Source organism: Ictalurus furcatus, chromosome 5 (genome assembly GCF_023375685.1).
Source record: "Ictalurus furcatus strain D&B chromosome 5, Billie_1.0, whole genome shotgun sequence".
NCBI lineage: Eukaryota > Metazoa > Chordata > Actinopteri > Siluriformes > Ictaluridae > Ictalurus > Ictalurus furcatus.
Window position 1 is genome coordinate 29,534,841 of NC_071259.1, and position 15,925 is coordinate 29,550,765.

Consider the following 15,925-nt stretch of genomic DNA (forward strand, 5'->3'; position numbering starts at 1 on the left):
ACGCTTAGCTTTAATGCCTTCAGTAAAATGACTGCGACAGAAGACGCCATTAGCAGCCAGATGGCCAGTGCTGTGGATCACCTTGGCTAGAGAGAGAGAGAGAGAGAGAGTGAAAACGAGAACAGTTCACACAGTTCTGTCCTCAATTTAGAATTTAGGGCTGAGAATCTCTAGGGACCTTGTCATTCGATTTCATTTCAATTCCTGATACTGCAATCTTTACTAATTATCTATGCAACTGGATACATCTGAGGTTTTAAAGTCTTAGACCTACATTCCGTAATAAATGATTTGATGGAATTGTGAAACTAGATGTATGTGATTAGTTCATTTCCAACAGCACGGAAATGCCTTTTGACTGCTCAATGTTTTAAATAATTAAAGATCAAATGCAGCTTTAAAAAGGAATTTGACATGCTCTATAGCATTTTTTTTTTCATCAGAAATATTTGGTGCTGTTGACTTTTTTTCAATGAAAAGAAACCCTTCATCACTGATGCAGAATTGTTCATGAATTGATTATTTTTTCCCCTCATTTTTTAATCCAGTCATCTTCCGAGCAGTCACGACGCAGCCTCTGCAGTGTGCAGACGTGTGAATGAGAGAGAGAGAGAGAGCACACGGGCGCGAGAGAGAGAGAGAGCACGCGCGAGAGAGAGAGAGAGAGAGAGGCTTGGTGTGGGTGTGTGTGTGTCATATGAGTGTGTTAGCGCAGGCCGCAAGTCACGTACTCATACATCATCCACTGGCAGTCGTTTCATTGACACGCTCTTTGTTTGCAAATCAGCCTCTCTCTCTCTCTCTTTCTCTCTCTCTCTCTCTCTCTCTCTCTCTCTCTCTCTGAGCCCACAACTGCATATTTCCTGAGCTGCATTTGCTCAGTGCAGCAGTCCTAACGTCACACACCGGAGTTCCCGACGTCACACTCTGTCATCATTATGACTGCGCAGCATGTTTGCTGCTCTCAGCCTCTGTCTCGTCTGCTTATCAAAAGGGCTCTGTCCCAAACAATAGCGCTCGCATTTCTGAAAAGCAAAGCCGCCTGCTCATTCACAACCTCCCCTGTTCCTGTGTACATTCTATTTGTTCTACGCAGCCTTGATTCTGACTTTGTATTTAGGAAAACATGCCGATGCTAATTCACTGTAGTACTCTGATGACTGCAGCAGCCATTTTGAAAAAGGAATGCATGTCTTTATGTGATAGGGAGCGATCTGCAGTTCCTATGAGTCTGCAGAGCCTGACTATGTTACACAAGGATGTTACACTACTTGGCGCAGTCCTCTCTCTCTCCCTCTCTCTCTCTCTCTCACTCTCGCTCTCTGTCTCGCTCTTTTTTTCATGTCGCGGTTTGCCTCTCTCTCTCTCTCTCAGCAGGACGTTCATTCAGTCCAGCTTATCATTTGTTTGTCAGTCTGAATTAGGGCTTCTGTCGCTGCAGCTGGTTGGTCCAAAGCCCATCCCCTTTTTTCCCCCCTCTCGTTCATCTTTTGCCCCACCCCCCACCCTTGAATAAATAAATAAATAAATAAAAAATAGACAGGCTTAGCTTCAGCTGCTGCTGTCATTCTCAGATCTCTCGACTGGAGGCGGTTTTTGCTGCTGCCTCGTCGCCTGGTTGTGGTGCGTCACTGCTCTGACCTGAAATTGAAAGCTCTAAAATGCACAGCACTAAAAGGAAAATGGTGTCCTTGAGAATTGTGCATTGAAAAGCAAAAAAAAAAAGCATGTATGCTTATGATGTGTCATTCTTAATCCCCCCCAGTACCCATCTTCAATCACTATTTATGCATTTAGTACTTTTACATGTATTTACATGTATTTACATGTATTTACAATATTTACATGCGGTTATGAAAAAGTGAAGCGTATAAAACAAGTTATGTAAGTGAATTGTATAAGACTTGCTTTTATATAAGGATTAGATCACTTGGGTACCTGCTTTTACAGGAGAATAATCAACAACCGGTATGATGTGGCCTGACGCTGTTACCACTCTGAAGTTGATTATTTTCCAATAACAGCACCTCTGAAAATGTTTTGTTCCTTTTATACAAGTATTAGAGAACAGCTTATCATACGTTTTTATCCGTTATCCATTCTAGCTGGATACATGTAATATTGTTGAACATCTACAAGACAATTTAGTCCCTGTTATCTTTTAAATGAGATTGTTTCCTGACACTGGAGACTCCTTCCAAAAATGTTCAGTACATTTCTCCTAATCAGAAAAATCCCCAATTCAGTAATGTTTTTCTTTGTTAAATAACAACACGTTTTGAGTCTGTTTATGAGTCTCAGATTATGTGCCATATCTGCCATACACGTCCCTGTGTAAATCGGTATTATAGAAACGATAACGTATTAGAACCAGTGCATTAATTTAGCCGGAGCTACTGTCTGAGACGTTGCGATGGAAAATTAATCACCACTTTCAGTCAGACCAATCAGATTCCAACAATCAATGTTGTTTATTAAGAATAAGTCTACGAACTGAAATAATTCAAATCTGTCTATTTCTCTCTCTTTTTTTTTTCTTTTTTTTTCCTGCACAGGAGTCTTTCTCATTCCCTACATGTTGTTTATATTCTTCGGTGGAATTCCTATCTTCTTCTTGGAAATTGCTCTCGGCCAGTTCATGAAGGCTGGAAGCATCGCTGTGTGGAACATCGCTCCACTCTTTAAAGGTATGACCTCCATTTTAGCTTGCAGAAGTAGGAGTTGTCTCCTGAGTTGATTAGAGACCCAATTCTATCTGAAGCGTTATCCAGGTTATAACAGACACAATACAATATAGGTGTATTTTAATATTCTCCTACATGCTTCAATAAGTGATACAGTGTATGTGTGTGTGTGTGTATGTGTATATATATATATATATATATATATATATATATATATATATATATATATATATACACACACACACTATATATCAATTTAACTCTTTAAATTTGCAGTATTTACTTCAATTGCACACATTTCCTGTTAGTTTCACTGTACTCGTTGAATACTTTATAGTAGTTAATGAATAATACGCAAGACGAGCAAATGAATAATAAACTGGGACTTTAAGTGATAAAGAAGCCTATTATTGAAAACAAGATGATTTAACGATGTTTAATTGTTATTACAAAAAGTTATACATAATACTTAATATTTAACCTTTACATTTAAATTTCATGTAAAAACACAGGCCACACCCCCTTCATTAGTAGTAAAACCATACCTCTTTCATTAGGACTAAAACACAGGCAATACCTCTTTAATCAGGGCTAAAAACACAAGCCAATGCCTGTTTAATCAGGGCTATAAACACAGGCCATGCCTTCTTCATTAGGACTTAAAACACAGGCCATGCCTCTTTAATTGAGGCTAAAACACAGGCCACATCTAATGTATTAGGACTTAAAACACAAGCCATGCCTCCTTCATTAGGGCTAAAACACAGGCAATACCCCCTTCATTAGAACTAAAAACACAGGTCATGCCTCCTTAATCAGGGCTAAAAACACAGGCCATGCCTCTTTAATCAGGGCTATAAACACAGGCCATGCCTCCTTCATTAGGACTTAAAACACAAGCCATGCCTCTTTAATTAGGGCTACAACACAGGCCATATCTCATTTATAAGTAGTAAAAACACAGGCCATGCCTCCTTCATTAGTAGTAAAGACACAGTCCATGCATTCTTTATTAGTAGTAATGACACAAGCTATGCCTCCTGTATTAATAGTAAAGACACAGGCCATGCGTCCTTTATTTATAGTAAAAACACAGGCCATGCATATTGGTAGCAGCGCTAAATATCAGGATGCATATTGTATATTGAAAAATATCACATATCATGATGTAATATTTTTTGCCATATCGCCCAGTCCTACTAATATCTTTACCAATACAGACATTGGTATGCTGTCTCTCAAAACCTCTCCCTAATGCATTTTTATACCGTGTGTGTCAGGACTCGGCTATGCTTCCACGGTTATAGTGTTCTTCTGCAACACCTACTACATCATGGTCCTGGCGTGGGCTTTCTATTACCTCATCAATTCCTTCACCTCCATACTGCCCTGGTCCACCTGCACAAACGACTGGAACACTGCGAGCTGCATCGAGACCTTCCGCCATGACGCCTGCAAGAACGGCACCATCAGCAACTACACCTTCATGAACAAGACCTGTGAGGAGTTGGAGAACGCCACTTCTCCTATCATTGAGTTTTGGGAGTAAGTTTATTCCTTTCAGTTTGTATTTTAGGTCAGCATGTATTTGTAATGCATCAATGACGATAGAGTTATTTAAATGGTCTGTGAGACAAAGTATCCCTCACGTAAACTAACCGTAAAATCCATAAATCTTCTATGTTGGACTCTACAATAGAGAGTTTTCCTCTGAGAAAGGGTTCCATGTAGGTCCACTTTAGGATGCTAGTCCTTAAAGGTTACAGTTTAAAACTGAAAAGAGTCCTGGGTTTGTTCCCTTGGGGGAAACCTGTAAAGATTCTATGTAGAACTGAATGTAGAGCAGAGAACCTCCCTGTAAATGTGGGTTCTGTATAGGTCCCTTTCAGAAAGCTACACTTTACAAAAAAAAAGAGGTTAAATCTAGAACTCTTAGGAGTTCTGTGGTTGATGAGTACCCTCTGAGTAAAGGTTCTACTCTCTACAACAGAGAGTTTTCCTCCCAGAGGGTTCCAAGTAGGCCCCTTTTAGGAGGTTACACTCTAAAAAGTGGTTAAATCTAGAACCTTTAAGTGCCTTTAAGTGTCTTTAGGTGCTAATCCTTTATGTAGAACACTACAATAGAGTTATCAGTTAGGATTCTGAGTAGATTCCCTGCAGAAAGCTATGATTTAATGATAATAAAAAGGGGGGAGGGGGGCTAAATCTAGCACCCTAAAACTCCTATGTAGAACCCCACATCAGTTTCCACTGTCAAAAAATTTTCTACAGAGAGCAAGAACCAGGTTTTGTGATGTTGGTAGGAATCAGCGTATTTCAGAAACACAGTTGATCTCACTGGTATGTGTTCGCACGAAGCAGCGGTTGTTTTTAAAGGTGAAAGTGTTTGACTTCTTTAAACAGCAAAAGACGAGTCGCTGAACTGAAGACAAGTTTCTAAAATCACTCAAGTTTCCTGGCAAATGTGTGAAAATGTTCCTCAAACAGAATAAACAAATAGCAAGAGCCGGCAGTGTAATAACATTTCTGTGGCTTCTGGATGGATGCCACCCAGCGAGTTGCCTCCGTTTGTTTGTGCCGTGATGATAAGTTGAAATTCCACATCCAAATTAAGTAAGGGCAAATCAAATGAATGATGACAACTGCTTGCTTTTGCTGCTAAATCTATTTAGCTGAATTAGATCAATTATAACGTATAGAGTACTGTGGGATCTAAGGAACTGTTTCAGACACAGGGATCATTTTACTTGATAAGAACTTTTCTGTAGAAGTTTGTGAAGATATTGGTTGGGGTAGGTGATATAATATTACAAAACTCATCATAATCATTGGTATCACCAGCACTTTTATAACCTGGACCAAAATCTAAACATTTAAAAATCTGAATGTTTAACTATCCCTGCTTTTCTGTATGATAGTTTATAGACATTAAATTCAAGTATCTTGAATATGGCACTGTTTTTTTTTTTTTTTTACTGGCTCACTGTGCAGCTGCTTCGTGACATTCTCAGTTGTTAAAAGCGCTACACAAATAAAATTTATATTGAACTCTGTAAAGCAACACTGTGATGGAGCGTGAGCTAAATTTGGAACACATGCAGTAGCTTCATGTGTCTCAGAGGAAGCACGTGTTAGTTCTCACATTCAGAAAAAAAAGGCCAGCAAAAAGGTCACTGGGTTGTCAAGTGTAGAGCTGCAACAACGAATCGATAGTAATCGATAATGAACATAGTTGTCAACGAATCTCATTATCAATTAGTTGGTCTGTGTGGTGCGTTTACTAAGTACATTACTTCTGTTCCGAAAACATGCTTCGGAGAGTAAATACTAAAGTTGTGTCCCAAATGACGTACTGTACACTTACACTATGCACTATATACTCTACCGTCTAGTAGATGAATTTTAGAAAGGTAATATTGTCTGAAAAGGAACAATAGCGGTTTTTTTTTTACTAACCGGAAGTACAAGATGCTTCCTAGTCGACGGCGCATGACATCATACGCACATAATGTGACGCCGCTAACTTTAGCCTAATACCCAGAGTCACCGACAATGACTTTCTTCAGTTTACTGTTTATGTCAATGTTACCTTTTATAAAAAAGTAATGCATGAATACTATTATATAATATAAACTTATATAGTAGTTTATATTTTATATATATATATATATATATATATATATATATATATATATATATATATATATATATATATATATATATATATAATATAAGTAATTCCACATTATTTTTTATGGATGCACAAAAAGCACTGAATTAAACTATAGTCCTAAATGAGTAACATATATTCTGGTGTGTATCTGTGTGTATTGGTTTCTTTTTAGTCTTATATAATTGGACAAACAGTTGTGTAAAGTTTTAGTCTGAAGTTTATATTTGTAACACTCAGTTTGTGGATTTTATTTTAAATAAACGGGAAAAAATGGTACTGAGAGTTGCCCCGCCCATCCGATTAATCGGAAAAAAAAAAAAAAATAATCGGCCAAGTAATCGATTATGAAAATGATCATTAGTTGCAGCCCTAATCAAGTGTACAGATTCTTGTATCTTTAGTATGTATCTTTTACCTAGAAAGGTGGAGGCAGTACCTTTTTAAAGCATCCGGGTCCAATTATGTACCTTTGACTTGTTATTTCTAGGTGAAAGATACATGTTAAAGGTACAAAAAGTAAAACTACCTACCCAGCAACATGAAAACACATGTAGTGTAGCTGTAGTGTTATAGGGGAGAGTTCGGAAGTTTTAAAAAGAGCTGATTGGAGCAGATTTCTATCTTATATTTTTTCAGGAAACAGGATTACACAGGTGTGAACTCTCTTGAACTTTTTATTCAGGATGTGTGAGTGTGTGTCTTGCATTGTTTCAGGCAGTGTTCTCTATCCCACATTCTGCAGGAATAAGGTACTGCGTATCTCCGAAGGCCTGGACAGTCCGGGCCAGATCAACTGGGAGATGACTTTGTGTCTGATGGCTGTCTGGGTGTTGGTTTACTTCTGCGCATGGAAGGGAGTAAAGTCAACAGGAAAGGTACACACCTCTATAAAGTCTGTCTGTCTCTCTCTCTCTCTCTCTCTCTCTCTCTCTCACACACACACACACACACACACACACACACACACACACACACACGTACTCGCACGTGCTCGGCTTAGCGAGACCGCTGATCCCTGCTGTAGTTATGACTCCAGGTAAAAGCCGAGCAGTCACGTGGAGACAGTGACAAGCTGATTAAAAGCAGCCCTCACTGTGTTCCTGGCCCCTCTTTCTTTCTCTCGCTCTATCTCTATCTCGCTAGATCTACATCTGAATGGATGAAAATCCTTCAACACAAAATGCCTAATAAAGATCAAACCTCACTGGAAACCATTTCTTTTTTTTACTCTCCGCGGTATTATATTTAATGACGCACTGAGTAAACTCATTAATACGTCGTATAGCTTTTCAAACACATCCTGGTTTCGTCACCAAACCAGAGCTCAATGTGACTTTCTCCTCTTGCCTTGATTTGCATAGCCCCTCCCACTGCTGGCTCTCCACATCAGCGCACTAGTGAGACAGAGAGGTTGTTATGGCAACGTCATCTGGCAATGGGGGAGTGGTTTTGCACATATCAGGGCGTCCTGTTAGAAATCTGCAGCATGGTTGGTCGGTTAGGGGGAGATTTTCTGCAGTGGGACGTGACCAGGCTCTCGTGCGCATGGCCACAAGCCAACATCTCTCTCTCTCTCTTTTGCTCTCTCTGTCTCTCTCTCTCTCTTCTGAACGGACCAGTGTGGGGAGGGTGAGATCACATGAATCCTCACCGTCAGAATGACTGGAGTTTATTTCTGGTGTCTCATGCAGCCACGTTCCCTCCCCCACGCATTTTACAACCACTTGCTTATGTTTCACATACCACTGGCTTCAAATCAGCCTTAACAAAGAAAACAGACGGTTAAAATTTTCCACTTAAGGAATGGAAATTGCCATTTAAAATCTAAATTCTAAAATAGGTGCCAACCTCCTTTTTCTCCTATTTGTCACTTTAAAAGAAGTAGTCTGAGCTCACCGGGCCTGTATTCCCATGACATAAGCGAGTGTCCCAGTGAGCTAATTGGCTTTTTCCAGAATCTGATTAAATAATACGAGGGGCTGAAACAAAGCACCCGATTAGCCTACATCTCACAGATCAGGTGGGACAGAAAATAGGGTCTGTTTACTGTTTACCAAAGTGCTGAGGAGTATTTGTAGTTATCGCAACCCTCAAAGTACACTATAAGGCCAAAAGTATGTGGACACTTGACCTTCACACCCATGTGTGATTCTTCCTCAAACTGTCGCAACATAGTTGGAAGCACACAACAGTATAGGATGTCTTTGTATGCTGTAGCATTACAATTCCATTGGAACTAAGAGGCCCAAATGTGTTCCAGCATGACATTCCCCATGTGCACAAACTGAACTCCTTCAACCCCACTAAACACCTGACTGTGTGCCTGGTCTCCTCACCCTCACCTGACATCAGTGCCTGGCGTCACTAATGCTCTTGTAACTGAATGAACACAAATCCCCACAACCACACTCCAAACCCTAGTAGAAAGCCTTCCCAGAAGACTGGGGGTTATTATAACAACAAAGGGAGACTAAGCCTGGAATGGGAATGGGTGTCCACAAACATTTGGAAATATAGTCTAAATGGCATTACTTAGCTTTTGTGTCTTTTGTCATTAACTCAAACCCCAGTGGTGTGGCCTGTGCTACGGCAGTGAACAAGAGTTATAATGCAGAAACGATTCCTAGGAATCCATTAACACATTGAGACGTGAATAAAAGTTTACCACTTCCTGACTAAACCTATTTAGCTGCAGTTAGGGGTCAGACAAATGTCAGACACCGAAGGGGTGGATATTTTAATCTTAGTCAAAATAGAAAGAATAAACATTGTCAGGTGACATTAAAACATGTGAAAGGGGAGAAAATTGCATGTAAAGATCCTGCGCATTTAGGATTTTAAACATGTTTAATAATAATATGCATTTTATACACATAATAGCAAAGTAAAGTTTAATAATCGTAGAAATCGTTACATTCACATCATGGACTGTTTTTAAGCGCCCTTAAAACCTCTGGTGTCATTGCTTTATTATATCTCAAGTAAGATTTATCTTAATGTCATTTAATATTACATTGACTTGACAAGCGTTTATTTAAAATAAACCGGCTGTTTATTTCCCCGGCTTGCTAGAATTCAGAGCAGCAACATCTGATGGGTTTTCCCAGACCGATTAATTCAAAGAAAATTAGGATTCAGACTAACTGTGCATTGGAGACGCTGTAATAAAAGTATTTAGCGTGTAAAGCCTAGTTAAAGGTCAAGCTGTATCAGTGACAGCTGTGGGTGAATAACTAAAAACGAATCTGAAACAGTAAAGCCTTCTTCTTTTTTTATGAAAGACATCATTTTCACCTTCTGATACAAATGCTGTATTTTCCGTTTAGTCCTTATTTGATTTTTTTTTTTTCTTTTCTTCTCGGAGAGACTTATTGAAGTTCTCTTGTCTGATGGAACAGACACATAATCACATCTCTGTTGATTCATTGTTCCACCTCTACACCGTATAAAGGCCGAGAAGGCAGCATGGCTCAAAGCCCGTCTCTGTACTATGATCACATGAAAAAGCAAGAACACAAGGCCCATATCACACAGGGACTTATTCACAGAAGGTGAGAGGGGACCTGGTGGGTTCAGTGTGAGAAGTATCTGTCCTGAATAGCGACCCTGTCTCTGGGCTACATTGTGCCATTATAGTCGAGTTCATCATCCCCAAGGGACGCTGAGAAATGCTCAACCCAGCCTGAACTTTCTGTGTCCAAGGACAGGCACAGGGTGTGTGAATCATTTCATCATGACCATGTGACGCCGCATACCGTGATGTGTATTTGGAGCGAGAGCAGGAGTCTGTGAGGGGGCTGTTGCCTGGTGAGGTCATAAACAGAGCCGCCACAGCAGAACGTATTAGAGGAAGAAAAAAAAGGAAACATCATTCAGAACTTTGCCCGATGCACTGTACTGAAAGAATGCCAGGCTCCTCCTCTATACTTTGTCTTAAAATATGTTATGTCCTTCCTATGAGTGCCTGACCCGGTCATTGCAGTAAAAGTAGAACAATCGTGGATGTTTCACAGCCAAAGTGTGTCATATCAACAGTGTTGCCACATCTTTTCAGGATAAATGTGTGGTCAGAAAGTCCCTAGAAGTCACCAGATGACGTCATAAACTTATTTGCTTCAAACTAACAAAACATCTAACATGAAGCAGGGAGATTTTCTAAAGACACTTTAGTGTAGAATAGCAAAAATTATAACTGATATCTTAAAGAAAGAAAGAAGACAAAGAATGCAGACTTAAATATACACTTATCTATATCTATCTATCTATCTATCTATATATATATATATATATATATATATATATATATATATATATATGTATGTATGCATGTATGTATATATATATATATGTATATAGATATAGATATATATAGATAGATAGATAGATAGATAGATACAGCCATAACATTAGAACAACTTACAGGTGAAGTGAAACACATTGATTATCTCGTTACAGTGGCACCTGTCGGGGGTGGGATAAATTAGACAGCAAGTGCAGGAAAAAAATGGGCAAGTGTAAGGATCTAAGCGATTTTGACAAAGGCCAAATTGTGATGGCTAGACGACTGGGTCAGAGCATCTCCAAAACAGAAGGTGTTGTGGGGTGTTCCCAGTATGCAGTGGTTAGTACCTACCAAAAGTGCTCCAAGGAAAGACAACCTGTGAACCGGCGACAGGGTCATGGGCGCCAGGGGCTCACGGATGCCTGTGGGGAGCGGAGGCTAGCCCGTCTGGTGCGATCCCACAGAAGAGCTACTGTAGCACAAATTGCTGAAAAAGTTCATGCTGTCTATGATAGAAAGGTGTCAGAACACACAGTGCTGAACCCTGTTCACCGGTGAAAGTGTCTACAATGGGGACGTGAGCATCAGAACTGGACCATGGAGCAATGGAAGAAGGTGGCCTGGTCAGATGAATTATGTTTTCAATAGCCAAAGATTGCCATTGGCTTTGCAGGAGGGAAAAATGAATGACCGGCCAGCTGATTAGAAACGGGAATTTCTAAGACATTCTCAAATGTGTTCCATGGACATGAACAAAAAATATTCAATATTCAGCAGATCCCCTGCTTATAATATTCATAACTGTGTGTGTTGCAGATTGTGTATTTCACTGCTATGTTCCCCTACGTTGTCCTGGTCATTCTCCTGGTGAGAGGTGTGACCCTACCTGGGGCCTCCGATGGTATCATGTACTATCTCAAACCTGACTGGTCAAAGCTTAAAGAAGCACAGGTGAGCACTGAAGGAATGGGTCTGTAAAAAAAAAAATTAAAAAAAAAATCTGCTCATAAAGACATTTATCTAATCTAATGTATGCAGTTTTTCAGAGAGCCCACATGTAGTCACTGCTAACCTTCTGTTAGCAAGATTTCTGAGACGATTAAATGTTCATCTTCACTGCAAAAACTATCCACTTAGATACCCTGACAGAATTACTAATAGGACCTTTAAGTATTTTTAAATGTTCATAATCTTCACAGCTGTAGCTTGTCAGCTAGATAGCATAAGCTAGCATGACAGGGTTACTAAAAGGAACAGTTAGTGCTTATAGATGTTCATAATGCTCACTGCTAATGATATCCACATAAATAACAGTAGCTAACCTGACAGGATTACTAAGAGGAACATTAAGTGTTTATAGAGATCTGTAACCTTCACTGCTAACGCTACCAAATAACACGAGCTAACCTGACAAGATTACTAAGAGGAACGTTGAGTGTTTATAAATGTCCATAATCCTCACTGCTAATGCTAGCCAGCTAACATGAGTTTACCTGGGAGGATTACTAAGAGGATCTTTAAGTGTTTATAGAGATCTGTAATCTTCACTGCTAATGCTAGCCAGCTAACATGAGTTTACCTGGGAGGATTACTAAGAGGATCTTTAAGTGTTTATAAATGTACATAATATTCACAGCACAGCATCTATCTATGCTAACCTGACAGGATTACTAATGTTCATTATAAATGTTAATAATCTTCACTGATAAGCTCACAAGCTCAGTGGCTAGATGACATGAGCTAACCTGACAGGATTACTAAAAGGATCTTTAAGTATTTATAAAATCACTGCTAATGCTAGCCAGATAACAGTTAACAGGATATTTCATTAAATAATGCGTAACAGAAGTCTGCACCTACTCAGCATTGTTTGAAGGAAAAAAGTGTTCATTTCTTATGATTTACTTTGATTAGCCTCAAACGGTAATACTCCTTAAAATGAACACTGCTTCCATATGAAGAGTGTGTTATTTGTAAAGCAGTGAACGTTCCAAGGCCTTTTAAGCTGCGCCCCATTTAGTTTTCAGGTCTGTCGGAACACTTCGGATCGGATTGATTTCAGTAAACTGAAATCCAGTAGGATTTTTACAGTTGCTGTCATTTATTCTCATTACTTCTTCTCCTTCTTCTCTCTCTCTCTCGCTCTCTCCATCATTCAGGTCTGGATTGATGCCGGCACTCAAGTGTTCTTTTCTTACGCCATCGGACTCGGAGCCCTGACTGCTCTCGGCAGTTATAACCGATTCAACAACAACTGCTATAGGTAAGGTCCTCTTTTGTTAGGACACTGCATTTGTTTTCTCTCTTTCTATGTTTGTTTTGTCTGTGGCTTCCCAGTCTCTGCTTGTTTGTAGCATTACTTTCCATTATCAGAATTTGGGTTCTAACAAACTGAAGGACTGTCACGTAATGGTCATGAAGGTTAAAAAGAAAAGGCATCGTTTCAGGGAAAGTTTGGTAAGCGTAAGGTTATCACTGTTGCGTTAATTACTCCTAAATGACATCATTTAAAACCTTAAAAATAATTAGATAATTAGACTAATTAAGTGTATAATATGTTCTTTTATAATGCCCAAGAAACTACTAAAATGGCACATCTTGACCCCTTTGCTTTTATTATAAAAGTGCCACGATACATAAATGATTATTTTTCTTGCCATCCCATAGCCTAATATCATAATATTTGCTAACTTGGCCAGCCGGCTAGTCAACTGCTAGTTAAACTCACATTTGCCACAGGTAGACACAAGTGTGATTTCAATATGTGGGTATTAAATAGCATTGTTATATTCTCAAGAATTTATACATGCCATTACAGCTAGTTTTTTTTTCTTTTTTTAAATGGCTAGCATTAGGTAAGTTAGCTAACTCACACATTAATTGCTCGGAAACTAGCTCACATTTATCAGAGCTAGACATGTTTAAGTCTGGATTTATATTTTCATAGTGTTGGTGGTTTATTCAACAAGTAGACAAAAAATATACTATAACAACCAACATTTTGTTCAGTATTTAAGTTAATTTTTACGTCAGCTAGCTAGCCTCGCATGCAGATTACACGGCTAAGCTTTTATATACAATGTCATCTTGTGGTAATTTGCGTATAAGACAGGATTGACTCAACTTGTTTATGAAATCAAAAGAATTTGAATGTGCTGTCTGTGACAGACTCTGACTGACTTTTGTTTGTCTCGTCGTCCTCAGGGATACGTTTGTGTTGGCACTGATAAACAGCGGCACCAGTTTCTTCGCCGGCTTTGTGGTTTTCTCCATTCTGGGCTTCATGGCTGCTGAGCAGGGTGTGGAAATCTCAAAAGTGGCAGAGTCAGGTAAGACTCCATCAAGTGTTAGTGTTTTCAACGCATGCTTATTAAGTGTGTACAGGCTTTACTCTGGAGTTTCCGGATGTTTGTGTATTGTATCAGGGAAAAGTTTACGCTAGTGTCCCTGTCTTACATATGTGTAAAATTGTTAACGAATTGAGCTGAAGGAAAATCAGAGGTTGTAACTATTTGCACTGTGCTACCTATAAAAGTTATTTTCACTCTCCAGAAAGATCAAGCAAAGTCTCTGGACATAGAAACATTTGAGGAATGAGTAATGAAGTCCTGAGGTTGATTTTATTTTATTGAAATTCTTCGTGACACATTTACCGTTAAGTATGTGATTATTCTTTAATTATATTAAAGTTTATTGTATTTTGTATGTAATGTGTTCAATGACAAATGATCGACAGAATTATCATACTGAAAGAGTACTGTGTAGGTGTGTCTGAGTCTGTGCCTAGGTGTGTTAATAAGTGAATAAGGATGAATCTGACTGAATCGGAGTTATTTTAACCAATTCGAAAATGGAATATATTGCAAATCCAAAATATAAGTGAAATAATTGAACGTTTTAGTAAAGAGTTCACTTTTTAATATGTCCGTGGTGCATGATATAGAATTTTGTCCTTTTTGTTTTTGAATGTATTGTCTGTGTTTGTGTCTGAAAGCGACATTAGAAGATGTTTTGTGTGAATATTTGAGAGAAATGTGTGTGAAGGTGAATGTGAAACTGTGTGTGTGTGCGTGTGCGTGTGTGTGTGTGTGTGTGTGTGTGTGTGTGTACTGTCTCATAGGCATAAGTGGATCTTTATGTTTGTCTTTATGCAGCCAGATCAGAGTATATAGGAAGTCCTGCACTCGGCACACATCCCAAACTACATGCTGATTATAAACAGGAGTGTATATTCTATTTGAAGTGCCAGTATTCAGATACTCATATGTATGCCCTATATCCACATAACATCAGTGAGAAAATAAAAATAGAAAAGCCACATCTGGCAATGTTTTGATGCAGAGAGCAGCACTGTCATGGTGTGCAAGTTAGTGTGCATCTGGACTGAAATAAATGTCTCGTGGGCGGGGGGTGGTTTTACTTTCAGAAGATGGAGAGGACAGTCATATCCAAAACTCGTACAAAAGAGAGATCAAACCTTGAACAACTCTATTACATGTCATAAAATACAATGGACACATCAGGTTTGCAGATTAAGCCCATTTTTCACCAGAAGTTATTTTTTTGTCTCATTAATAAATTTATAGCTGCTACTGTATAGTGTACGTGCTAACAGGAACGTTTGAACTTTTGCAGATGTTCCACAACTATAAACTGATAATTAAAAACAATTATGATGCTGTCCTTTAGTTTTTTAGTAAAATTTTGGAATAGCTGCAGTACACAAGAGGAACGAAACGCTTTGGGATGTGCCGTGTTTTTTGTAAAGTAATCAGATTTGAGGTGGCAGTTCATCACACCACCATGTCACTGATTATTTTCCTATAACAGCTCATCCTGTTGTGTTTTATTCCTTACTTAAACTAGTGAGAACTTTCGCAGTGTTTAGGTTTGGTGGAGGTGGAGGAACATCTTAAAATGTTCACTCACAATAATAATAATAATAATAATGTAATATAGTATAGCATAGTATAGTTTAGTATAGTATAATACAATATAGTATAGCATAGTATAGCATAGTATAGTTTAGTATAGCATAATATAGTATAGCATAGTATAGCATAGTATAGTTTAGTATAGCATAATATAGTATAATATAGTATAGCATAGTATAGCATAGTATAGTTTAGTATAGCATAATATAGTATAATATAGTATAGCATAGTATAGGATAGCATAGTATAGGATAGTATAGCTTAGTATAGCATAATATAGTATAATATAGTATAGTATAGTTTAGTATAGCATAATATAGTATAATATAGTATAGCACAGTATAGGATAGCA

General features: G+C 38.6%; 1 protein-coding gene across 2 annotated transcripts in view; it reads left to right on the plus strand.

The window, feature by feature from the left end:
* slc6a8 (solute carrier family 6 member 8) overlaps positions 1-15,925 on the plus strand; it is a 48,185-nt gene that overhangs the window by 15,182 nt on the left and 17,078 nt on the right. For both annotated transcript variants that reach the window (XM_053625654.1, XM_053625653.1), the window contains 6 exons: positions 2,556-2,687; positions 3,965-4,229; positions 7,100-7,232; positions 11,456-11,590; positions 12,799-12,902; positions 13,844-13,968. In XM_053625654.1, the coding sequence (XP_053481629.1) occupies positions 2,556-2,687; positions 3,965-4,229; positions 7,100-7,232; positions 11,456-11,590; positions 12,799-12,902; positions 13,844-13,968 (894 nt within the window). The remainder of the gene's footprint in view (positions 1-2,555; positions 2,688-3,964; positions 4,230-7,099; positions 7,233-11,455; positions 11,591-12,798; positions 12,903-13,843; positions 13,969-15,925) is intronic.